This window comes from Anabas testudineus, chromosome 7 (genome assembly GCF_900324465.2).
Source record: "Anabas testudineus chromosome 7, fAnaTes1.2, whole genome shotgun sequence".
NCBI classification, from domain to species: Eukaryota; Metazoa; Chordata; class Actinopteri; order Anabantiformes; family Anabantidae; genus Anabas; species Anabas testudineus.
The window spans coordinates 14034896-14060372 of NC_046616.1; the positions used below are offsets into that span (position 1 = coordinate 14034896).

The 25477-nt window shown below is 41.0% G+C and overlaps 2 protein-coding genes across 4 annotated transcripts in view; one reads left to right on the forward strand and one right to left on the reverse strand.

Moving 5' to 3' along the window:
* Positions 1-21702, forward strand: part of LOC113167429 (leucine-rich repeat-containing G-protein coupled receptor 6) — a 33917-nt gene extending 12215 nt beyond the window's left edge. The window contains exons 2-18 of the mRNA XM_026368046.1: positions 1053-1124; positions 7110-7181; positions 8773-8844; positions 11813-12028; positions 12220-12291; positions 14100-14168; positions 14618-14689; positions 14846-14917; positions 15288-15356; positions 15773-15844; positions 16131-16196; positions 16317-16388; positions 16839-16910; positions 17447-17572; positions 18537-18691; positions 19200-19280; positions 19405-21702. Coding sequence (XP_026223831.1) covers positions 1053-1124; positions 7110-7181; positions 8773-8844; positions 11813-12028; positions 12220-12291; positions 14100-14168; positions 14618-14689; positions 14846-14917; positions 15288-15356; positions 15773-15844; positions 16131-16196; positions 16317-16388; positions 16839-16910; positions 17447-17572; positions 18537-18691; positions 19200-19280; positions 19405-20642 — 2668 coding nt within the window. The 3' untranslated portion in view covers positions 20643-21702. The remainder of the gene's footprint in view (positions 1-1052; positions 1125-7109; positions 7182-8772; positions 8845-11812; positions 12029-12219; positions 12292-14099; positions 14169-14617; positions 14690-14845; positions 14918-15287; positions 15357-15772; positions 15845-16130; positions 16197-16316; positions 16389-16838; positions 16911-17446; positions 17573-18536; positions 18692-19199; positions 19281-19404) is intronic.
* A 72-nt stretch (positions 21703-21774) lies between these two features.
* ube2t (ubiquitin-conjugating enzyme E2T (putative)) lies at positions 21775-25429 on the reverse strand. Of its 3 annotated transcripts, none has more exons than XM_026368082.1 (8): positions 25378-25429; positions 24922-25031; positions 24041-24110; positions 23856-23961; positions 23617-23715; positions 22620-22744; positions 22431-22514; positions 21775-22091 (listed from the first exon to the last, which is right to left on the reverse strand). In XM_026368082.1, the coding sequence occupies exons 2-8, from the start codon at positions 25028-25030 to the stop codon at positions 22010-22012; spliced, it is 675 nt and encodes a 224-aa protein (XP_026223867.1). In that variant the 5' UTR covers position 25031; positions 25378-25429; the 3' UTR covers positions 21775-22009. The 3 variants fall into 3 exon arrangements, with proteins under 3 accessions (XP_026223867.1, XP_026223865.1, XP_026223868.1); XM_026368080.1 differs by having other exon boundaries at positions 25296-25418; XM_026368083.1 differs by lacking the exon at positions 22620-22744 and having other exon boundaries at positions 25296-25418.
* Positions 25430-25477: the final 48 nt, after the last annotated feature.

Consider the following 25477-nt stretch of genomic DNA (forward strand, 5'->3'; position numbering starts at 1 on the left):
ATTGTGAACCAGTGTGTTGCTTGCAGTGTTTTTCCACACGTCCCCTCAAGCTGAATACAGATCACGCCTGTGGATAGATCTATCCAGCTCCCCATCAGCTTGGCTGACTTGACAAACAAACAACCAGTGTGTCAAAACTTCCAACTGCTAAGGGCTTCTGAGAGCACAGTTTACACTTGCTAGCACGGTGGTCTGGCTTTATGAGCAATGGTTAGTGTCATATACACACACATGCACATACAAACCACACTCTAGAAAACTCATGCGAGACCCCAAGGGCAGTGAAAGCAAAGAAGGGGTGACGTAACACCTCATTGCGTTCATAGTGTTTATCAAAGAGACAACCTTACATCACTGGGGCCACAAGGTTATACATGTTTTCTACCAGAGGCTTAAAGATAAGTTGTCCTCATACTATCCCAAATGATGAAAAAAGTGGGTTATGTGTTTCTTCCAAATGTGTGTGTGTGTGTGTGTGTGTGTGTGTGCCTTTATCCAAGTGTCCTGCACCTCTCCCTCTTTGACCGCAACGCAGCTGCGTCAACACTCACCCCCCAACACACCCTCTCACGTCAGAGTGTGTGTCATAAAGGCAGAAAGAAATGGAGTGTGTCTATGGTACATTTCTGAACAAAGAGAAAAAGGAGGTGGTCTCCTGAGAAACCTGGGGGAGAAAAAAAAAGGAAGAAGAGAGATGGGGAGGGAGAGAGAGATAGATATGGAAGGAGACTAAGGGGTCAGATCTGAAAGAAGGTAGAGTGAGACATCTGGAAAAGAGAAAAAGTCACTGGGACGAGAAGGAAATTACAGCTGCCCAACAATGATTCATTGGGGAAAATTCTCTTCTATACCTCCTTTTCCTCCCTTTCGTCCTGCAACCTCTCTACCTAACCTTCTAACCTCTCTCTGTGTCCTACTCCCACTCTTGATGACTGATTGCCATGTGAAAAACACATTCAAAACATTTGTAATTTTACATGTCCCGAGGAGCTTCAAAGAACCTCCACTGATTGATTCTTTGATAATGATGGCGCCCTATTTTCTCTCTCTAGGGATCTGAGTATGAACAACATCAGCGAAATCCAGCCCGGAGCCTTCCACCGACTGCACCTGTTATCAGAACTGTGAGTAGAAAATCATTCAAGTCAATTAATAAAACTACATCATCACAACTCATACATGACAAGAAACAGTCATTCCCCCAGTCGATGATATGCACAGACCTCACTGATGGGGATTGATGACTCTGGCCTGCCTCTAATCTCTCCTACCAAGAAACTGCCTGCAGCAATATGCTAGTAGATTCTGGGATGGCTGCACAAAAGAGGAAAGCAAAGGGAACCCGATATTCACTCGGAGAGCAAATATATGGTCCTTAAGTGTTCAGGGAGCAGGTTCTGTGCTCAGCATCCAAGCCACTGCTTTCTTGCCCTCTTTGACTTATTTCAGCTGGACAGCTTAGCAGGAGCAGTGTACACATAGACACAAGTCCTAGCCAAGACAAACGCACAGTATAGTACCTCAGGACTGGAGAAAATGAAAAGAGCAAAGCTTTTTGTTTTTGTTGTTTATACCATTAAGTATATATGATTAGAAATGACTGAAGTGCCAATACACTAAATGAATTAAATGCTGAAACCGACTAAAAAGTCACATTAATGTGATTTGAATCAAATATCATCTGAAAAAGGGAACAAAAATGTGATTGGCCTTGGTTTCAAACTTCTACATTGCCACAATGCTGCACACACAGTTTGGTCAGCAGAAAGTATTGCTTTCATTCTCAAAGAGCTGATGAAAGAACACACGATGTAGCAAAATCGCTAAACTTTCTGAGGACATTTTTGGTCAGCCTCACTGATATCTGATCTGACCACTCAGCAGTATTCAGCTAAGACTTGGTTTGACAAAGACTGTCCACAGATTTGCCCAAAGGGTGTGAATGTGTGTGTGAGTGTGTAATAATGCATGAAGGCTTATGTGCGAATGTCAGCCTTCACCTGATTCTTTTACTTCTGAAGCCTGCAGCGTATGTGAGTGTTTCTGTGTTTGAACAGTCCGCTGTTTTCTTTGCTAATTCTTGCAGCTGCAGCCTGTGAGGCATGAACTAATGACGATGAAAGTAAAAGGTTAGCTGGATAACCATTCAGTTGACTTTGTGCCACAGTCAAAACGGATCTGCAGAGTTGAACAATGACATTTTGTGACAAATTGAACTTTCAGGATTAAATTCAAGACTTTGATTTATTGTCATTTATTGAATTGCTGAGCTAAACTTTCGCTGTTGTAAAAATGGTACCGGTCAAATATTGCTGATGGCATAATAATGAGAACCACACAGTGCAGAGTGATGCTGAACATTGAGTCTGACATTTTTCCACATTGGGGAATAGGAGGTGGGGGTCTTGGATGCAGCTCCACCTGCAGTGTTTGTCCAGAGACAATCCTCCCAGTGTTTTACAACCCTGTTGATCTCGCTTCCTCTGTATCGCTCTCATGTTCTGACATTTTATGGAGACTTTCTGTTGCTTTGTAACTCTTCCAAGGAGGATGTTCCTGCCCTAAAGCCAAATTTCATAGCCTGCTGACCATTTCTGGAGATGTGCAGAGATGATGATGATGTTCCAAGAAAAGGGAGAATCACATTTCTGACATCCACTCCTGTCTAGGAGGTTTCGAAAGATGAAGCATGGCAGGTTATGGTAAACACATTATAATTACAACAACTTATAGAGCTTAGAAAAACAAACCGAGGCTCTAAACACAAACAAAGTTGGTTTGAGAGTGAGAGCGTTTGATGTGGTTCTACAGCACTTGTTGGTAGCAAAGGGAGAGGCAAGGGCCAGGCATGTTGTGACTGGTAGAGTGATAAATTGTTTGATGTTGGGCTCTACCTCCCTGCCTGGACTCCCTCACTCTATCTCTCCCCTTTGCAATTCATTTCTACAGTCCTGATCTCCATTTTACTGCAGGGTATTGGAAACTGTACTCACTGCCTTTAATAGTTTCTCCCCTTTTTTCCCTTTTGGCACACTCCACATTATTACAAACCAAAACAAATCTGCTTATAGCAAGAAGTCCAGCTTACATCCAATTTCAATACTCTTGGGAGCAGAAGGAATAAAATCTTACAAGCCACAAACAGAATAGCCCTCTGAAGCACTCATCATAAACTTAAATTGCATCATGCTTCCTCTTATCTCTTTGCTCAGAACTCATCTATATAGTATCAAAGTGCAAACTGTTAATCCCTTTGAGTCTCAAATGAGGCGATTAAATAAATTCACAAAGCAGGTAGCAAATCTCACCAGGTTAAACTCCCCTTTGATTCATTGTGGCGTTAAAACTGATAATAAGATGTAAGTGTAATTGCCACACCCTCCAGCCGTTTCTCTAACTCTAAATCCTTATTTCTAAATCATATTCTATTGATCTTCGATCCCTCTCATTAAGCCTTCATTTAGTGCTTTGATCAGTAAATTGCGTCTTTATTCAAAGACACCAATCTGCACGCAAATGTCAGTCAGACGACGCATGAAGAAAAGAGAAGTAGACTTCATGTCTATAGATTAATGAGAGGGCAGCAAGGCCTGCACTCAGGTAAAGACTCTGAGACTGGTTACTCATCTACCCGACAAGTCAGAGACATCTCTTTGATATGTCCCCTCTCTTCAGATGTTCGGCTCTAATGTCAAAGATGCGCTATTTCCTATTTCTTATCTAATTGCAACTTGGAGGTAACAGGAGGTGGTTTAAGATGAAACTGTCCCCCTAGAAGCCACTCCTAAGAACACATTAGAAGGTGACAATGCTTTTTATCTATCATCACTATCATGTTGTTCATAAATCTTGAGATCAGTTATTTCAGTCTGCCGTTTTGCCTCAATTCACCTCCTAATCAGCCGTTTGGGTGGAGTGTCTCAAGCTCATCTTATCATTATCTGTAGCCAGCACTCACCTTTTAAATACTGAGGTGAAATCAACCATTCAGAGTTGCTTGACTTGCAAAACAACCTCAGTGTTTTTTATGCTCCCTATCAGTGTTGATTTCAACTCTCTTGATGCACAATACGAATGTGCATAGAACATTCTGCCAGCCCGTTTTATCATGAGCTGGCAGATCTTGTCAGAATCCTCCAACCCTGAATTATACTTTTACCCTGGGCTTCTCCAGCCCAGCGAGAATGCACTCAGGTGCTCTCCAACTATCACGCAAATGAAATCCAAATGTAAGTAGAGAAGTGGTAAGTGGAGACCAGGGCAGCCCTGCTTGTCTTCCCCTTGATGATAAGATTGTCTGCTGATAGACCCGGAGTATGACGTAGATGAGGGTTAAGGGGTTACAATATTGGCTGTTTTCATACTCCAGGTGCACAACACAGCTGGGACTATGTAGGTCAATTAAATCTTTTCCTTTTAGTGTTGCCAACATTGGTTTTTGCGTGTTTGTCTCTCCCACAAATATGTATGTAGATATACACAATCTCTCCCTCTCTTTCTCTCTCTGACACGTCTATGTTTTACACCAGTAATTGCAGAGGTTAACACCAGGTTAAGTGGTTGACCCCTGGGCTAGAGATCATGAAAAGATCATGTACTTGCAGATACACCCACACATGAACTGCCCCCTTTGATAAGACCTGTTTATCCTCTCCTTCTTTCATCATGGACTCCTATCAACCATCCTGGCCCTGCAGCCACTATGATGTCTTATCATGTGATAGCTTCCCAAAATATGATGCAGTCCTAACTTTCTAGATCTTTAATCTGTGTTTGTGTTTGTTATTTTGAGGCAATAGAACATGATGATACATAGGAAAATCAGCAGTTTCAGAGTCAACGCTAGTCAGCTTTGATAACACGGTGGTCTCACCTTCATAACCACTGGCACCCTCCCACTGTTCCCCCATGCATTTGAACTGCACTGTTTTTGGTTATTTTATCTGTAAAAATCACACAATACAGCTGAATTATGCTGAGGTGGAATTTTTATCTACGTAGTTCAGGGGCCAAGAAAAATTTTAACCATCCCCAAATCAAATTAAATGGAAAAAACATTGGAGCCGCAACTTGACAAGAGCAAGGCGCCTTTCATTAGAATGAGATTGATGTGGAATGACTAGGAGGCTATGTGCAGAACATTCACTCATACGAACAATCATTTACACGCAAGTACACACACAAATACCCACGCTGATATCATGGAAACAGTTGGTCAGTGGCAACTCCCTGTGTTCTGCTGATGTCTATCAAGAACGTCTGGACATTTCTTTCCTTTTTCAATATCCATCTTCACTTTTGACATAATTATCCATTTGACAAATGAAGTTGGCATAAAAAAAAGCATGATTCCACTTTAATGCAGTTTTGGCTCTACGAGTGCAGCTAATAGAGAAAGGCTGGGCTGGCAGCAGGACATGCACATCCCTCTGTGGCCTTAACTACAATGTTTGTTTTCTCTAAATTCTGTAAAACTCTAGAATTTTACTGCTCTCCATCCCTCAATAGAAAAGACATTTATTTTTCTTTGGTGCTACCTATACCCTTTGTCTGTCTCATGAATCTGTAACCAATCATTTTGTATGCACAGGAGCCAAAATAAGGAACTTAGGGAACCTTGCATAAAAATCTTTACACATTCGTAGATCTACCTTACTGGTGTCAGCGAACTGAGTAAGGCCTACTGAAACACTTATCCCTGGAGCTGGAGCTATTTAATTTTTCACTAATGACAAGATTTTGCTAAATCAAATGGCATTAAAGTAGCAAACTTGTTGCCCTCTGAGGGACATCAAATAGACAATTCTTTATGAGTGATAATCAGATCTAAGAGCTAAATAAACACATTTATTTTAAATTAAGAGTCAATATTGGAATATGAGGGGTAAAATAGCTGCAGCCACTACAGATCACCTCTGTGATCTGCACCTTTCATCTCTGTAAAATCTATATTGAGAAATCAAGTGGCGCAGTTAAAGTCTGTTTGAATGAGTTTTGACTGTGGTTTGAGAGGCATGACTAAATGGCAGCACAATAGCTTGGATAACCATCAGGTCATTTTGTATTTCGGTATGCCAATGTGGGTGTGCATCTATGTGTATGTGCGGGTGTGTGTGTTTGTGTTGATAAATACAACCTCCATAAGAGCTCTAAAATGGGTTCAGTGTAAGATTTGGCAGAACTGGGTGGGGTTGTGTGGTTTGCCACTGCGCAGCAATTGGAATCAGATATGTCGACATGAACATCACTCAGAGGAAGGTTGCTGTGAGCCCTTATTACCTTCTGGATGTGGTGGTTTGGAGAGGCTGTCAGTGCTTTGTATCAATATTGCATTATAGTGGAACTGATGGAACGAGTCAGCCAGAGGCAGGCTGCTTAGTAACTTGAAATGTCAGGCAAATCTCACCTGTAGAGCAACAGTGTGAGAAGGAGTATGTTAGTGAGTAACGTTTAACGTGTGTGTGTGTGTGTTTAATAAAAGTGGGTGGTCTCGAGCTGTGAAGACCAAATCTGTGTTTAAACTGTGCTTCCAGCTCATGACCTTGAGAGTTGCTCTATTGGACTGAATCTTATTTATTTGGACATCTTATACACACTCACAAATGACCATTAGGTGCTGTGTTTAATAAACAAACTGATTGGATTGCTTGTGTGAATGTGTGTGGTTTCTCTCCCTCGCTGTCCTCAAGGCCCCTCAGAATAGGCCCAATTTACCTCAAGGACATGGAAAATAGCACACACATTCACACTGCACACACATGTGCTCATGTGCACATACTGTATATGGTGTACAACCCCACATAAACACATTCACATGTGTGTCGCATTCACAAATATACTTTCACGCTGTACTTATTGACCCAGTCTCAGTCTCATTCAGTTCAGTCACTCCCATCAGTGCTCATAGAATTTGTTCTATAGCAAATAGCAATCACAATTATTGGAATAGAATATTGTTATTTGCATATTGTCCTGACAAAATCATGAAGCGGGAATTTAAGAATGAAGTCAAGCAAAATACAACAGTCTCTTATGAGACTTGTAAATTAGTTAATTTTTCACATTTACATTCAGTTTTTTCCTTTTTACTCTCTGTATTTCTCCCCCAGGCGTATCTCAGGAAATCAGCTAAGGTATATCTCGGGACACGTTCTCCAGGGTCTCTACAACCTCAAAGTTCTGTAAGTAACCTCTTTCTAACTTCCACCCTATTCCACTCTAGGTGGTTCAGTCCTCATCCCAGGTGGGCTGTTCCACTCAAGCCTTTTGGGGGAGCTCTGTGCTCTTAGCTTGAATAAAACACACAGGCCATGCATCATTAACTGCAGTTAAAGTTTATGGGCTGGGGTAGACCTGCCCTGCTTATAGTTTCTTCATTCCAAAAGAAGCCCTGTTTCAATTGCAAGTACACACACACACACACACACACACACACACACACACACACACACACACACACACACACACACACTAACACACAGGTGGAATAGAGGGACCTCCCTGTCACACCACCCACCAAGATTACAGCAAGTGACAAAAAAAATGCACTTAAAAATCCCATTTAAAGCTGTTCTTTTAACACCCCATTTCTCATAGTGTTTTCACATAGCCACCAAGTGTTAGTACTGCTGTGAAAAAAAAAGTGCAAAGCAACCATAAAAAGCACAGTACCTTCTGACATGTGAGTGCAGCGTCTAATGAGTTGAAGCCATATTTCTACTGGGTGCAGAACAAAGGCATTAAGAAGGTTTTCATGAGCCTTAGTGCACAATCAACTCAATATATTTTGGAACCTGGCTGAGCAAAGTTTGAGAAGCCCCGCCACAGAATATAAACTCAACTGGAAAACTGTGGTTTGTAATTTGAGGGAATCTGGGGGATTACCAGGCACAAAAGTCAATCTTCTTCCACCTTGTCTTGTGAAACTCACAGAGACAGAATGAGCCAGCAATGAATCCTGGGCTATTATGCCATTACTGAAGAAGGACAAACATATCTTAATATTAATACGTTTGCAAACTGCCATGCTTCACACTTTAACAGCCAAGAAAGCTTATGACAGTCCTCAGAGGAGCTGAGCTGTTGATTTCCTCAATTTATTAGTTAAACTCAGGCTGTCACAAACACAAATGAACTACTAACCTTGTGGAGCATGACTGCAAGGTCCCTGCTGACTCATGCACATAAAAGAAAACTCAATTTCATGTATTTTTCATGCTGTCATTGTCCCAGTGGAAACATTCCCCCTGATCCTCTAGCCTCTAGCCTGAAATACAAATACTAAAACTTACAGTTAATTTGAAAAGAACAATGAATTATTCTTTTCTCTCACATTCATTACAAGAAAGGCATCGAGATTGTTTCACACCTTAACTTTAATGTAGGCTTAGATATATAATTTTTGCTCTGCTGAGGGTGACACACTGAAGATGATCTACCCCTCATGTTAGATGACTGGTCACCATAAAAAAAGAGAAGGGGGGAAAAAGACAGAAACAAATGGAGAGAGAGGCTATTGTTTGCTCCCCACTTCCTCCTCGCTTTTTGCTCCATTCTTCTGAGAATGACATCAGCAGCCCACCCAAGGAGGTTCTCTCTATTTCTTCTGAAGCTTTCACTTCTCTTTCCTTCTTGTGCTCAATTTCCCTCAATATGGAATTATTTGTTCTGCCTGATGTGCCTTCACACACACCACATACACTCTCCACATACATACTCAACTTTAGACATATTACTTACAGTATAACTAAATGATCTGTATGTGCTTTTCAGAATGCTACAAAACAACCAACTGGAGAGGCTTCCCCATGATGCACCATGGGATCTCCCCAACCTCCTGTCATTGTGAGTGTCTCACATATACACACTCACACACGCACACACACACACGCACACTAATCATGCTACTCTACCTCATCCAGCAGGGAATGAAACATCTCCAGGCCACCCACCCACACATCTCAGCTCTAACCACAATGCAGGTATAGAGTACCACTGACATATTACCAACTATACCCCAGTGGCAGCTGCAATAGCTGGATTCAATACTGTATTGCCTTACAGTAGGAGTCACAGCCTAAGTGTTCAGTGCTGTTCATGGTAGCATCTGGAAGTCATGAGGGAAACAGCAGACACTGCAGGCCAGGGAGAGCATCTCCAATGAGCTGTGAAACAACCCCATTTTCCATCAGTTCCCACTCTCTTCCTCCTCCGTCCCTCTCCTCCGCTCTTCTCCCACCACCCACACCGCTATCCCCCTGGCTAATGAGGGTGTTTGGTGGCTTAATTGTGTGATCTGTGGGGTTAGCGCATGTACTGTGTGTGTGTGTGAGGTGTGTGCACATACAACTCCTCTACCACCTACAATGTTTTCTTGTCTGGTATAAAGCAGGCCTGCTCTCCTTCAGTACAGTCACTAAGCCCGCACACACTGAACATATCTGTTCACACATACTCTACCTACAAGCAGAATATACTCGAGCTCTAGCTGCATGTGTGTGTGTATGCCTGTGTGTGTGTCTGAATTAAAGAATTTCCGTCTCAAAGATCTGTCTTGAGTCTATGTGTGCGTGTATGTGCACAAGCTTGTGTGTGTGGTAATTTTTTCAGACAGAGATTGTCTGGAGTAATGAAACAAATACACACACACACAGCCAGAGTACAGAGACGCACCTTGTCATTACAGTAATGATAAGCCCAGCGGAGAGATTACTGGAAAGGCTTTGGAGAGTGAAGCTTGGCGGCGCCTCTCGCTGACATAAAACACACCAGGTAAAAAGAAAGAGAGATGGCATCTGTGTCAGAACATGGGTTTCAAATTGGTATAAATTTATAAAGGCTTTCATCCAAAATAAATCATGACTTAATCTCGGACAAGGATCTTTTTGTTCGCAGAAAACTGAAAGAAAGTCAAGAAATTTGTACCACTATTTGAAAGAGACTCATTACAGTTTGCAGTGGGGGTGCTGTTGTTTATGTTGGTGCTATCATAAGCAGACAGACGTGTCTGAGGTCCCAACCCACAGGTTAAGCAGCATAATAACCACTGATGATTTCCACAAGCCACATTAAATCATAGAAACCCTATTTTTATATGCTTGACGTGATGGCAGTTAAATATGCTCCTCTTCTTCTCCATTGTATGAAATTTTGGCCATCTGGAGAATTGAACCAGTGGAAGTGGGTCCACAGATTTAATTTAAGAGAACTTTCACTTTCTGTCTCTCCTTCTCTCTCCTGTAATTGTACCTCAGACTTTGATGTGATGGACAGGAAATGGTTGCTGCTTTATTGGCTTCTGTGGAACATTCCTGATTCTGTCTGGACCTTCTAGAGACCTGGCAGGTCCACCCAAAGGAGCAATTATTATTTTGCCCTGCAGAACAAACCAGAAAGTTTCGGAGCTTTCATTCTGCAATGTGGGACAGGGACAAACAACGTCCATAGACTGAGCACATGGGATGCACTAGGATATTGTTTAACAGGGAAAAAAAATGTGCCCACTATATTGGGCACATTTTTTTTACACATTCATGTGTATTTGCATGTCTGTTGGAGGGCATTTTCCTGTGCGCCTGTGTGTAAGCATCTGCCAGTGTATACAGTTGCCTCTCCTGATGGAAATTTTCCCTGGGGAAAAAGCCCTGAGATCAGAGTTCAACTTAAGATTTCACTTTGATGATGCTGTTTGTTTGGTTAAGCCTATAAGAGTGAGGAGGCTGAAGAGAAACTGTAGCACAAGAATCAAAGAACCTCAGTGGAAGATTGATAAGGGAGGATGTTTAAAAGATGAACAAGAGCAAAAGGGTTCGCTGTTGCTGGGAGCTCATCGGTGAAGAAGTAAGAAACAAAATGTGAGTGTGAAAGAGGCTGGAGGGAGAAAAGATAGATTAATGAATGACTGTAAAGGCCAAAAAAAAAAAAAAAGGAGCATAGCAGGATGAAGTGACCCCAGCTTCTCAACTCAGCCCTGAGGGGATCATTTACCACTATGGACAGTGTGTATGGATGTGTGCATGCATTAATGTGGTGTGTGACACAGTCGAGGACACTGAAGAAGAGAGGGAACAAAGGTTTATCTACTAAAGCCCAGGTTTTAGTTTGACTACAAGCTTCCTGGCCACATGCCGTAGTATCCCTGAACACAGAACCCCAAACCCTTTAAAGGCTTTAAATGTGGCTGCCTGTCCACAACAATTTCCCAAAGACGATTAATAACTTATTGATTATTATTAGTAGTGTTATCAAGGACATGAAAGAGTATATGCTAATGTATGTGTGTCTGTGTGTGTTCACTGTTGTAAATACATCAGCTAACAGGAGTGGTGTTTGTGAGTTTTGGCAATAATGGTGACAGTGAGACCCAAATTTAAAATGCAAAAGAGAGAGGAACAACTGAAGATGCATCTTTATCTGTTCCTGATCTTTGCAGACACTAAGGCAAGAAGGCCTAATACAACATAAATGAATAAGGTGGAATAAAACAGGCTACACAATCATTCCTACACGTTTGTGTCTTTGTTTCCTCATCTTACATTTCATACATGTCTGTGCTAGCGAAGCTAAACATGGCTTATTTAGTATGGGAATAAGTCATAATGAGGAACTTCTAAGAAGGTGCAGCAAAGATGAAAGTGAGAGAATAAAGGATGCATAATTCTCATAATAACCTTCCTGTAAGCCAAAGTGTTTCAATGCCACGACACACAACCACTAATGCATGCATAAGCACGGATACACATGCACATAAGCAAATATACTGTACTCAGACTTTGTGATTATCTCACTAAGTTCAGTTCCTCTCACCCTGCAGGCGTCTTGATGCTAACCTGTTGTCTGAGGTTCCAGCTGGGGCCTTTAGAGGGGTTCGCTCTCTAAGACACTTGTGGCTGGATGACAACTCTCTAACAGAGATCCCAGTGACAGCCTTGGACTCTCTGCCCTCCCTGCAGGCCATGACGCTGGCCCTCAACCAGATCACACACATCCCAGACTATGCATTCACCAACCTCTCTGCACTTGTTGTTCTGTAAGTAACATCTTACTTTGTTTACTTAAAATGCTATTGAGTCTGGGCTTTTCAACTTACCAGCAAAATAATGTTTTCCACTGATTAAATAAAAGTGCGGTGATGACTAACTTTTTTCACATTATAGTCACTAGTCACAAACTTTTTTTTTTTTTTCTGATTTTTGGAAAAATATTTGTGGCTTTTTCCAGGCATCTCCACAACAACCAGATTCACAGCATGGGTGCACAATGTTTTGAAGGTTTACACAGTTTGGAGACACTGTGAGTATCTCACAAACACACATACTCACAGGCAGACACACATATTATTTGGACAGTTGTTTCTATGACACATAAGATATAATATTCATAACACACACATACATACAAACTCATATACATGTACAGTATATATACACACTGAAGTGATTTCATTTCATGGGCCGAATTGGGTATCTCTTCTTTCCACAAAAACAAAAAACAACAGTGACTTAGAAGGGCCCTAACATATGTGAAGAACGCCCGAGACATTTAACCTCAGAAAAGAAATTTAAGAACAGCCATCAGTTTACTCATACTACGTGTCTGACTACAGCCTTGTTAGTTTTGGGCTTGAAACACCTGAAATAGATGCGGTTTCATAAATCATCTGTACGAAGTGTGCGCTAAATCACAAAGTAAAATCACATAAAGTCTTAGTAATTTCAGCAGGTGCTTGAACGTATATTAGAACCACAACCAACAAACTGAATGACTGAATGTAAAGATTCTGATTCCTGTTTTTAGTAATTGCTAAGCAGTACTTAGGTCAGATATAGCTCAGGGTGGCTACAAGACGGTTGTTTGAACATAAGCACCATAGCTTCAATAACTAGATCCTGACCACACAAAAATATGGAAACTGCAAAAAGAAAAAAAAAGTCTTATGAAGGAGATTGGGAAAGAAAGAAAAACAGAGACACTGCAGTCGTGTCTCTTGCATAATTCATGGTGGTGGATGAAAACAGTTTCTGGCACACTGCTTACCAACCTGTTAAAGTCTAGAAATTGAAGGTTTTCTTTTGTGAGCATGTACGGACACATGCACAAATGTGTAGAAACATGAAGCAAGCACTTCCGCCTGTACACTCATAAGCATCTGACTAGTTTAATTGTCTATTTAAAAGCCATTATCCATGGTTGAAGATGTGAGGGAATGGTGTGTAATTCGGGGGAGCCATGGTTAAGTAGATGGAGGGAAATGAGAGAATGAGAAAAAAGGGAATGGTGCTCTCGGTACCAGAATAGTATGTGTTAAAGTGTGTGGGCCATCAGCAGTGGGAAGAGACAGATGATTCAGCAGGATAAGATGACAGGTGTCATTGACGTGGGGATTGCGCTGGTATGAGGGGTTAATCTCTCACAGCGGCCTAACTTATGAGAAATATGAGAGACCATTTGCATCATCACCTCCCTCCCCAGCCCCTGGTGTGTATTATAAAATCATTACTACAAGGAGCTGTCCAGGGGTCTGCTGAATACGCAACAACATATGCAAGCAAGATACAGGAGAAACAGACAGGCAAACATTTCACAATGTCTGCTAAAAAAGATATCTCAAAGTGAGTGTAACTTACTGTAGTCCTTTTAGATGACCTGTAGGGGTACGAACGTTTAAAGACAGCACAAATACATGCACTCATGTCCCGAAAGATGCCTTAATATGGCAAAGTATGTACGTACACACACACACACAGTATAGACGTTTCCATGTGCACAAGTACATGCTCTACATACTCACATTTGAACACGAAATACAGTCAAGTCCTTTTTTTTCTGCCACCTGCATATGAGCTGTGTCAACTATGGCAACGGTTGTTTTGATACAGTGTTTCCCCAGAAACCAATAATCAAGTCAGAGCAGCAAAGGTCAAGGGTCACATCCAAACTTCTCACTCTACAGCTGTCGTCCTTTTAGAATGGCGAGGAAATGCCTATGCATATATATGGATGCACATGCACACAAACATGCAGAAAATGAAATAGGAAAACAGACCTCTGTAATGTTTTAAAGTCTTTTTTTAATTTAACTCTTACTGCTTCTCTCTCAGGGATTTAAACTACAATGATTTGCAGGAGTTCCCTGTGGCCATCAGGACACTGAGCAAGCTTCAAGAACTGTGAGTACACTCATGGACACATACACGAAAACACACCTGCCCGACATGACTATCATGGTTGCATTATCCCAAGTAATCCCGTTAAGTGATTTTAATGTGGCACTCGGATACAATCTCCCTCGCCCTAAGCAGGTGCTGGCTACACACCCACGCACCCGCTTGCCTGCACATACACACAGACATGCACACACATAAAAACAAACCTTGTTTTCGCTCAGCTTCAGCAGATGTTCCACACTGTGCATATGTGTCACAGATACAGCATATGTGTGCCTGTTTACATCTCATGTATCCAAAAATGTTTTTCAGCTGTGCAATGGCAGGTGCAACATGAGGACATATGACTTGCCTCTCACTCACACACTCTGTCGCTTCACCAAACACACACACCCAAAATCTGAAACATATTGATAAACTGTCAGACTAACAGTATGTTTTTATATTTGCAGAGGCTTCCATAACAACAATATCAAAGCCATTCCTGAGAGAGCCTTTGTGGGAAACCCTCAGCTTCAAACCATGTGAGCTTAGTTCTTATCCTTACTGCTACGTTGTGCACCGAGTAGAAAAAGGCATAATTGCTGTTTAATATCAACTATCATGTACAACACAACTCATTCCCCAAAACAAATTAATCTGAATATGTTCAAAGGAATTTCTATGTTTCTTTCTTGCAGTCATTTCTATGAGAACCCCATCCAGTTTGTGGGAAAATCTGCTTTCCAGTTCTTACCTAAGCTGCACACACTGTAAGTATGCGGTCAGTAAAAACCATTCCAGTGAGTTAGCCCAAACACTGTTTAAATCATCCTCTGTCTCTTGCAGTGAGAATTGAGTGGACATGTGTAATGGACTACTGAATGATGTTGTGTTAGTGTATTGCTGTGCTGTGTACTGATGTGGTAAGAGAGAGTGTGTTGTAAGAACATGTTGAATGGTGTGACTTATGATGCCTACTGAGACAGCCAAAACAGCCTGTGTTGATGTTGGAGTTTAAGTCTGATGGCTGAAATGAGCTGTTAGACAAAGTCTGTAAGCGTGCGTGCGCGTGAGAGAGAGAGAGAGAGAGAGGGAAAGAAAAAAGTTTTCCAACATTTCTTTTTCCCTGTTTCACTGTAGTTCCCTTAATGGAGCAACCCAGATTCAAGAGTTTCCCGATCTGAAAGGAACCACCAGCCTGGAAATTTTGTGAGTGTGTCCTTTATTCCACCGCACACACACTCAAAGTGTTATTTCATCACTAGAGCATCATCACATAAAGCAACAAAGAATGTGAGAAGACACTTAGTTCAGTAGTACAAGCCCCCGAGTGAGAATGAAAGGAAAAACTGTGCAAACAGGTGAGAGGAAAAATGAAAAAGACATGCAAAGAAATCGGTGTGAAAAAAATGAGATATGTGTTTTAGGATTTTAGGGGAGAAAGGGAAAAAAACAGTAGACTCTGAAAAAAGGACAGGGAGGGGTAGGCTAGTTATGCCAGCCAGTGCCAGGTTTGGCAAACTTACACAGCTCCCTGTCTGACCAAGTTAGACTCACGGGATTGGGGGATCCTTTCGCTTGCTTGCACTTCAACAATGATCAGAGGGTTCTCTTTTTCTGTATAGGACGCTAACTCGTGCTGGTCTCTCAACTCTCCCTCTGGATCTGTGTGAGCAGCTGCCTCGCCTCAGAGTGCTGTGAGTACATACACACGGGTGGGGGGTTGGTGGTGGAGGTACAAAAACTGATACACAAAACCCAACTGTGGACAGTTGTACCCCCAAGCAATCATTCATACAATCACTTTGCCATGCAATCCAATCCACCCCCCGCGAAATGATTGTCCTGCTATATCGCCTTGCTCACAGAGCCGACTGTTCACCCAAATAATCCCGTCACCACCATAATTTCCCACGCTACAAATCCACATCTGGTTGCTGTGCTTATGTGTATTTTGTGTGTGTGCTTTTTGTATTGTTGTAGGGAGCTGTCTTACAACCAGATAGAGGAACTGCCCAGTTTTTACTACTGCTCTGCACTGCAAGAGATGTGAGTATTATATATCTATATCTATAACAATTAAACACATGCATGCATTAATATACCTAAATGGTCACAGATTTTCTGAACGTTACTGTACTTATGTGTATGTATTTTTCACCAACCAAGAGGGCTACAGCATAACAAAATAAGGAGGATAGAGTCAAGCACCTTCCAGCAGCTCACATCTCTAAGAGCACTGTAAGTAAACTTGATGCAACTACACATTACACAGTATGAATTCTTTTTTTTTTTTTTTTTTTTTTTTTTTGTGGAAACACATTTTCTAGATATGTGGTCACCAACACCAGGGTCATCGCCCCACCATGGAGTCACAAGATATATCAGAGGTTTCATTAGATGATTAACTGAGTAGGAAAGAAGAAAGACTAAGCATGATTCTGCTACACATAATTCTGATGTTTTGATAGATATTCTGCTTTTTCTATTAATTGCTAGTTCGTTCTATCTCCAGGATTAGGCCTTAGAGGTCAGGAGTGTTTGGAGGGACTCAGCTAGATACATATCATAGGCCAAAATGGATTGGGCAAGAATACATTGTGTGCACTTATGACCTGGTACTGACATCTAGTGGTGATTAAGGTGCAACATTAAGTGTGTAACTTCTGTAAACTTTGTTGTTTTTGTCAGGGATCTGAGCTGGAATATGATTGAGTGGATCCACCCGGATGCCTTTGTCTCATTTCACTCTTTGATCAAACTGTGAGTAAACACAGATAAATAACATTAACTAAGGCTGCTCTTTATTTCATGTGGTTCAGCAGTGTCACTCTTCTGCCTAGGAGGCATGACAAATTTGTGTTTCTTTAATTAAAGTTAGGCTGTCAGAGTCTTGGCCTTACACTCCATACTTGACTGTGGGTACCACTGAAAAACGAGTTGTCTTTGGCTGAGTCTACAGAACACACTGACATGCATTAACTGTTTGAAAAATCCCCTTTGTGTGGCCATGAGACTCATCTCACATCCTGCCAAAACAAACTGCTTCTTTGTACGGTAACTAGTTGAAGTATGCCTAGCCTAGCTAAACAAGTAAATGCATTACATTTGACAGACGTATCTAGCAGGAATCTGTTAGAGAACTTTGTCAGAACATTTACACAATCTAAGAGACAAGGCCTTTTTATTACCATGGATGACCTTCTGCAATATCAGAAATGAAAACACATTTTGTTTATGTTTGGTCTGATCTGATAACCACCCGTGTCTCAATTTCTTTTTATTTGTATTTATTTTAGGGACCTCACTGAAAACCGTCTCAGCTCACTACCTGTTGCTGGTTTGGGAAGTCTCACACATCTCAAGCTGAGGGGAAACACAGAATTATATGAGTCCTTTAGTCCCGAGCACTTCCCCCGCATAAGGTAACACATACATACACCACTGATCATTTTCCCAATATGGAACATACTCTTTTGAAATCACAAGAAACTGATTTAGGATAATAGCTTACCCAGGTGTGTGTCCTGTGGCTATATAGAACAATACATCCCTTCCAATACCTTTAATTATCCTTTCTCTCACAATGTTATAATAATATCTTCATTTTACAGAAAGTAACCAAGGTTGACAATAAATGTGAAGTCATTCATGAACTGAATGTTAACAAAGAGGAAGCATTTTCAGCAGCAAGTTAATTCCTGTTACAAAAATCCCTAAAGGCCTAAAAAGGTGCAGTGAAGCAAAAATGGAGTGAGCTTCAAAGACAGACGAGATGAGGCAATGTCAGCATTACTGTAGAACATCAAACCAAACAGAACTCCTGGCAGAGAGCCATTATAAAAGCACTGAACATATACAATAAATGTTTGCACACAAACATCCACAACGAAGACAGCTGAGCCAATGTATATTCCACATTTCTCAAGATGGCTAATTCCTTTATATAGTTCACATGTAGGTTCACCTTTTTCTAGGCCTTAAAACAATATTCACATAAACATAGACACATTAAAAGTTTGTTTGCTGCATTTACAACACATCCACTCCTAATGTGCATCCAAAGTACATTATGGGGGTTAGATTCTTCAGTACTCACGTAATTGTCCAACATTACAGTTATTCTAGTAAAAAAGGAATCCATCTTTTTTCTTCACATGACCAGCATAACCTGTTTCAGTGTACTGTACATATGGGCACCTGACTATTGTTTTAAGACACTTGAAAAAACTATCTTAAGTTACGGAAACAGATTCAAAGGCAAATAAAAAGGTCGTCATGCAAGCCTGAAGGTTTAGTAGACCCTTCTCCATGCATTTGGGTGACACAATTTGTAAAAGCATCTTTTCCTAATGTACTGTAAATATCGTTTCCACCTGTTTTTTACAGGGTGATAGAGATGCCATACGCCTACCAGTGCTGTGTATATGGTTCCTGTGACAATTACAAGGCAAACAGTCAATGGGACACTGAGCAGAGTAACGCTGACGAGGACCTACACAAGAGGACCGTATCCATGTACCCTATTCACACCGACACACACTGTAAGAAAGCACATCATATAGATTTTGTTGCACGTTGTATGCCTACCTATCATGAGATAAGTAATAAATGGAAATCTGAGCCCTATGCCTGTGCTCATTCCAAATTATTGACACAAGCCAACTTCAAACATGTCAGGACCTTATCAAAACCACAGCTACCTGGCAGCTGGCAGGTATAAAATACTACCACCAATAAACCAAAATTAAGTTGAAATTAAAACCATTAAACCTCTAGCAATAAAGGTGAGAAAAAAAGCTGGGTGTACCAAAAGGTAACAATGACATACAAAAATAACAAAAGATGATTAAATTATGGGATATGACAGATTGGAATCTATTCACCTTTAATAGTTAGAAAAACAGTCATGATGATCTCATCTCGTGCAAGTGCCTATTATCTTCTAGAAAGCATTTTTCTCTCATTACAAAATTACTGTGTATAAACACCACAGAATTAGGTAACCCTCACACGAGCTAAACAGATTTTACCAATTCAAACTGATTCCAGATGACCCTGACCTAGAGGAGTTCCAACTGGAAATAGAGGAATCCAAACTACAGACCAGTGTCCAGTGCACACCTACACCAGGTAACTCAAGCTGTTAGTAAGCCTTAGCAGTCAACTGGTAGAATGTTCTGCCACAAGAATTATAAGAAACCATTAACAGTTTGTTTAATGCCAGCTGATGACTTGTATGTTTGTTGTGTTGCAGGTCCTTTCCGTCCCTGTGATTCTCTGTTGGGCAGCTGGCTTGTTCGTGTTGGCTTGTGGTCCATCTCTCTGGTGTCTCTGTTGGGGAACTCCCTCCTGCTCCTGTCCCTCTTCAGCTCACCCGGCTATCTTTCACCACTCCGTTTCACTGTGGCGTGCATGGGAGCTTCAAATCTGTTGACAGGCGTGTGTACGTGTACCCTGGCTCTCGTGGACGCTCTTACGCTAGGAGAGTTTGGTCAACATGGAGCCCGCTGGGAGGGGGGTCCTGGTTGTCAAGCAACAGGCTGGGTCTGGGTGTTTGCATCTGAAGTGAGTGTGCTGCTGCTGACTCTTGCAGCTGTTCAGTGCGGCGTGAGCGTGACATGTGCCCGAGCCTATGGAAAGTCCCCATCCCTTGGAAGTGTACGCACATGTGCACTTTTCTGCCTCACTCTTTCCCTTACCTTTGCCTCTCTTCCACTGGTGGGAGTTGGGGAGTACAGGTCCTCACCATTCTGCCTTCCCTCACCACTGCCACCAACACCCTCTCGGCTGCCATCCTCTTTGGGCTTCCCCTTGGCGCTCATTATGATGAACACCCTGTGCTTGCTTATAGTCACAGGTTCATACATCCGCCTTTACTGGGAATTACTTAGAGGGGAGTGTGAGGGTCTGTGGGACTGTGCTATGATCAAACATGTTGCCTGGCTAATATTCACCAATGGACTCCTTTATGTACCAGTAGCTTTTCTGTCCCTCTGCTCCCTGCTGGGTCTCCTCTCTCTGGGAGAAGAGGTACTAAAATCAGTCCTGCTGCTTCTCCAGCCCCTTCCTGCATGTCTCAACCCCCTCCTCTTCCTCCTTTTTACACGAGACCAATCCCAGTTTTTCTTCTGGCCTCACCCTAAAGCACGTCCACAGCTGCGCCGGGATCGCACTCTGGACTCTCTAGTTTCTGTGGAGACAGAGAAGAGTTCTTACTCCGATTCAACACACGTGTCGCTCACTGATGCTGACCCCCCATATAGTGGGGGGTCCTCTCTCCAGCCCAGATTGGATCCAATCAGATTTTCCCACTGCTCTTCTGCTTCCTCTGTTGCTCTCATCCCTTGCCAGATAACCACAATCAAAGATAGAGACAGAGTGACAGAAAGTGGAAGCCTGGACGACAGTGAATGTCTGAGGAGTTTGGATCAAGAAGTGATTCATAACACTTGCCATCTTTATCACTCTACCATGACTGCCTCTCATGCATGAACCTCCAAGCTAGCTGTCTGAAAAGCTGAGACACTATGAACATTGACAGAACAGCAGCAGCAAGACCAGTTCTGGTTTATCAATCCTCAAGCACCTCAGAATGACACAAAGAGACTGCAGAGTACTCTATTGAGAAGTCTATGAGAACACAACAAAGTGCCTCTGAAAACGGAGCGTGCAGAGAAAAATTCCCTCTGAAACAGACTATTTAAAGGAAACACCACAATACAGCACAATCTGATGGACTATGAGCCACTAACTCACGACAAAGAAAAAACTCAAATAATAAAAACATAAAATTAAAACTACATTGGAAATATAAGCATCAGACAAATCAGTGGTTTAGCCTGGGGGAGTTTAGGTAGAACCAGTAAAATTTTAAGTGTACATGTTTATACTGAATGTGATCTTGAGACATGCAGCGTAGAGGTTACAGATTGCTCATTTTAACTGGAGGTATCTTATTTCTTTTTTTAATAAAATTTTAAAAGTTCTCTCCTATTGCTAGGTCTGTTCTAAATAAAGGGATTTCTCACACACACACCAATACATTTTACCAGGGTAAGCTAACATTTTTCATTCACAAAAAAATGTTACTGGATACAGTATATTTCTCTGTAACTGTAATAACTGTTTAAAACTGTTGTCTTCAACTAGCAGGAAAATGCAACATGAAACATATCGCACATACAGTTTCATATGGTTTACATGGGTTTGTCTCCAATTTTCAACTCTGACCCAAGAGGAGGCAAGCAGTCATATAGAGTCAATGGGATGAAGCTATCTTTCTACAGACATTAGAGTAGGCAAGCAATATGTAAATAAGATGTAACTACCTCTGATCTAGCATGGTATTGACTCACTACAGCCTTATGTTTGTCTCCTTTTTTATATAATAAACAGCAAAAAAATATATAATTTTATATATTAAGAAATAAATCCCTAGTTTGTAAAAAAAAAAAAAAAAAAAAAAACTGTCTTGCTATCTAGGATGTACATACTATGTATACAACTGTTAAGCATATATTTGAATAAAATCTTCAAACTGTATATAAATCAACCACTCTGCTTATGCCACTATTCTGAAACAACTTTGCACTACACAAGAAGACAAAAAAAAATTATCAATTTGTGATCAAAATTTTAATATCACATAGCATTTATAACACAAAGCACACACTGCATAAATATGTACATATTTCGTGATTAAGGACTGTATACATAGTAGACAGAAGATATTTGCAAAAACAAGAAAAATAAAAAACATTCTTTTAAAGACAGGTGTATAAGACATGGTGACTCTGGAGAAAAGGAACATGTGACACATAAAAGTGGGAACTATGGACAGGTTCTCTTAGCTGGCTCCTCTACCTCCTGCTGATCACTGTCAGCCTCTCTTTTTCGTGACTTCTGATCTGGAGTATTTTCTTTGTTGCCCTCCATGACTCCCTGAAGGGAAGATAAACTATTCAGACAAACAAACCACTTTCGAAACACTACTCCACTTTGAAAAGTATGAAATGTGGTATTCGCACTAGACTATATATCATAGGTGCTACACAAATTTACTAGAGGGTAATATTAAAGTAGCATTTTATTATGGAAAGACAGCACCACCCTGTGGCTAAAACAAGCCATTTGCACCGATAACACAATTGAAGAACAGTGCTTTAGAGCAGCAGTAGTGAAAGAAACAATTGCTAAATACAAATTAAATAATTTAAAATCTTCAAGAGGAAACCAATTTCAATAAAGAACCACTCTAAATACAGACCACAGTACACTTACCGTGTTCTTCTGAACAGCATGTTCCTGTGTCCACTTCCTGGCCTTCTCCAAAAACAGCTGTTTATTGTATTTGAACTCTGATGACTGCATTCAAAAGATGAAAACATCTCTTTAATGATGAATAATAATGACTTACGTTACTGATCCCCTTGAGGAAATTGTTTTTTAGATAGTAGATGAAAGCACTACTGTGGGATGTCACTGTCTTGTCCACGGAAACTTCGACATGTAGCCAGGAGGAACCAGGAGTCGAACCACTGACTCTGGGGTTTAAAGACGACTGCCAACTGAGCTACAAGTTGCCGATGTGTATACTTTAAAAGTATAAGTGTATAGTATACACACTGGGGTTAGATCGATAATTCACGGAATTATGATCAAAATACTCTCTAGTGCAACCTTTATACTGTGACAGAATTTTTGTGATGGTGGTAAAGACATTGTCATATTTAAACAAGTTATTGTGGCATGTAGTAAAACATTTAATAAAACAGTAAACTGAGTATTCAATTATTAATATTATTCAATTACTCCCTGTACAAAGTGTAAACCATAACATCATTTAGTTTATTATGAAATGAGCTGCTGATTATTTTCTGCATTAACCTGTTTATTGTCTGGTTTGTATAAATTCTCAAAATAGTGAGAAATGCCTTCACTAGTTTTCCAAGCAAATGTTAAAATACCTGTCAATTTGCTAAAGGTGCACCACAGCGCAGATTGATCCTGTTTTTATGTTCCACTCACACACTCACGTTTATTTAGTAATCGTAGTCAAGAATTGAATGCATTATTTGGGCACATTTTTTGCAAAATACATATCCACCCTCAAGGAAGAAAGTTTTTGGGACACCAAAGTAATCCCACACTGCTGATTTTTAATTCCTTTTTGGGGGTGGAGACTGCTGAAATCAGCCTCACTACTCTGCTATTTCCTCTTCTGCCACCTGTGCGATTTTCCCCAGAGTCTAACAGGCATGCACAGCTGAATGCTCTGTTAAGTTGCTTTTTTTTTTTTACTGGTTCTTTTTTTGCTGAATACTGGTAACAGGCAAATATAACCTAAAACTTTTCATAACAACCTACAATACTGATAAACAACCACAGGGTGATTGATTGTCACAGTTATGCTACCCTAAAATACTACAGTCTGGTGTGTGTGTATGCACAATTACTTGTGACTCACTATATCGGCCATTAATGGGTCATCTGGATTGGGCTCTGCCATCAGTAGCTGAATTGAGGTGAGGACTGTAGAGATGTTTAGAGATGGTTTCCAGGCACCCTGATTTAAAAATATAACATAAAACAATAAATCTAACATATGTACAATGATATATTGTCCAATGTATCTGACAGCCGACTAACAGGGACAGATAGCTAAGGTGAAACAAAATGTTCTTTGTGCCTGAAATCTTTCACAACCTTTGGTGGGAGCTTGAGAGCATCATGGCAGATACGTCCCGAACTGTCAATGTTAGGGTGGTAGATGGGGGTCAAGAATCGCATCTTGGGAGGTTCAAATGGGTACCTGTAAGAAGAAAACAGCAGGTCAGTCCTACTTACATACAATAGGAGAACTTGTCCATCACTGTTAAACCTAAAGTTACCTCTCTGGGACCTTGACCTCCAAGCAGAAGAGTCCACCTTCATAAGGAGTTCCTGATCCACCCACTATCTCTGTAGAGTGAAAGAAAGAAACATCAACATTTAATTTGTCATTTGCAGTGGAGTCCAGAGGCCCTAGATCAAACCATTTAAACCTGGGAACAACAAATGAGGATTTAAGAATATGAGGATTTTGTAACATTTAAAATAGCTTGAAGTAATAATATTTAAACTGAAGATGAAGTATTTAAGATTCTGCACTATTTTTACGTTAGAAATTAAATGTAAGTAAAGTTGTGGCATTTCCCATTTGATCGCGGTTGACTGATTGGGAGGATTGCCATAAGAGCAGACATCATCATAAGAGCAGACACCTGAGAATCAAGTCCAGGCATTATGAGGACAGATGCAGTCAGATGCATTCTCACACAGGGAGAAAATTAGCTTGCTCTGATATTAGCAAGGGGCAGGGATGCCTGGGTACATGTCACTCTGACATTACCTATATAAGATAAAGTCTGGGTAACCACCAGGCATTCTGACATGGACATTTGTGTTCTCATATACGGCTCACTGTGATAATGTCTAGATACATGTCTGAAACTACTGGACTTTGAATTTATTTACAATAAATGTTGACAAGGACGTTTAAGTCCTAATTATTTGGAATACAGTCGCAAATTGCTGCAATGCACAACATATAAAGCTAATAACAAAGAACAGTTCATTACATCTAAGTGTGAATTAGAAGTTTAAATGATCATTCCTATGAATGATCATTATTACTTTGTGTCAGAACAGTTGGACTTGGATTTAACCACGCAAAGATTGCTCTGTAACTGATTGGAAGTTGTTGTTTTACATGTGGTGGAAAAGTACTTACGTGCCCGGAGGTCGTCTATCCGCTCCTCCGTTTGCCAGCATGTTATCCCGGGAGGAGGCTCCGTGCTGAGCATCTGAAGTTCGCGCTTCAAACGTGAAGCCTTCTGCATCCTTTAAATGGGATACTGGTGTGACTTGACATTTGAACCAGATCAAAATGTAACTTACTGAGTACGACTTCATTCATTCTGACATGATAAGCTGCGCAGCGTTAGTTTACCAATTGTTAGCTACTTGAACGAGCTAGTTATCAGAGAACTAACTAAACTAACGCTAGCTAACGTTCAGTGATCCGCTTGGATGCTAGTCCAACAACAACAACACCGGAATTAAAATAACACGTGGCTTACTCAACATCAAATGCCAAACACTTACTTTTTATCCGCTTTGACAGCTGTTGGTCACTTCACAGCAGTTATTTAGCTTTAACTTTTGACTTGTTAAAAACAGACACTACCTCTTTTTGACTTTCCCTCCGTACGTCACCCGCGTTCAACGTCGTCTTCTTCTTCTACTGCTGCTTTAATGGCAGATTATTCTCCACCGGCCACGGTCGC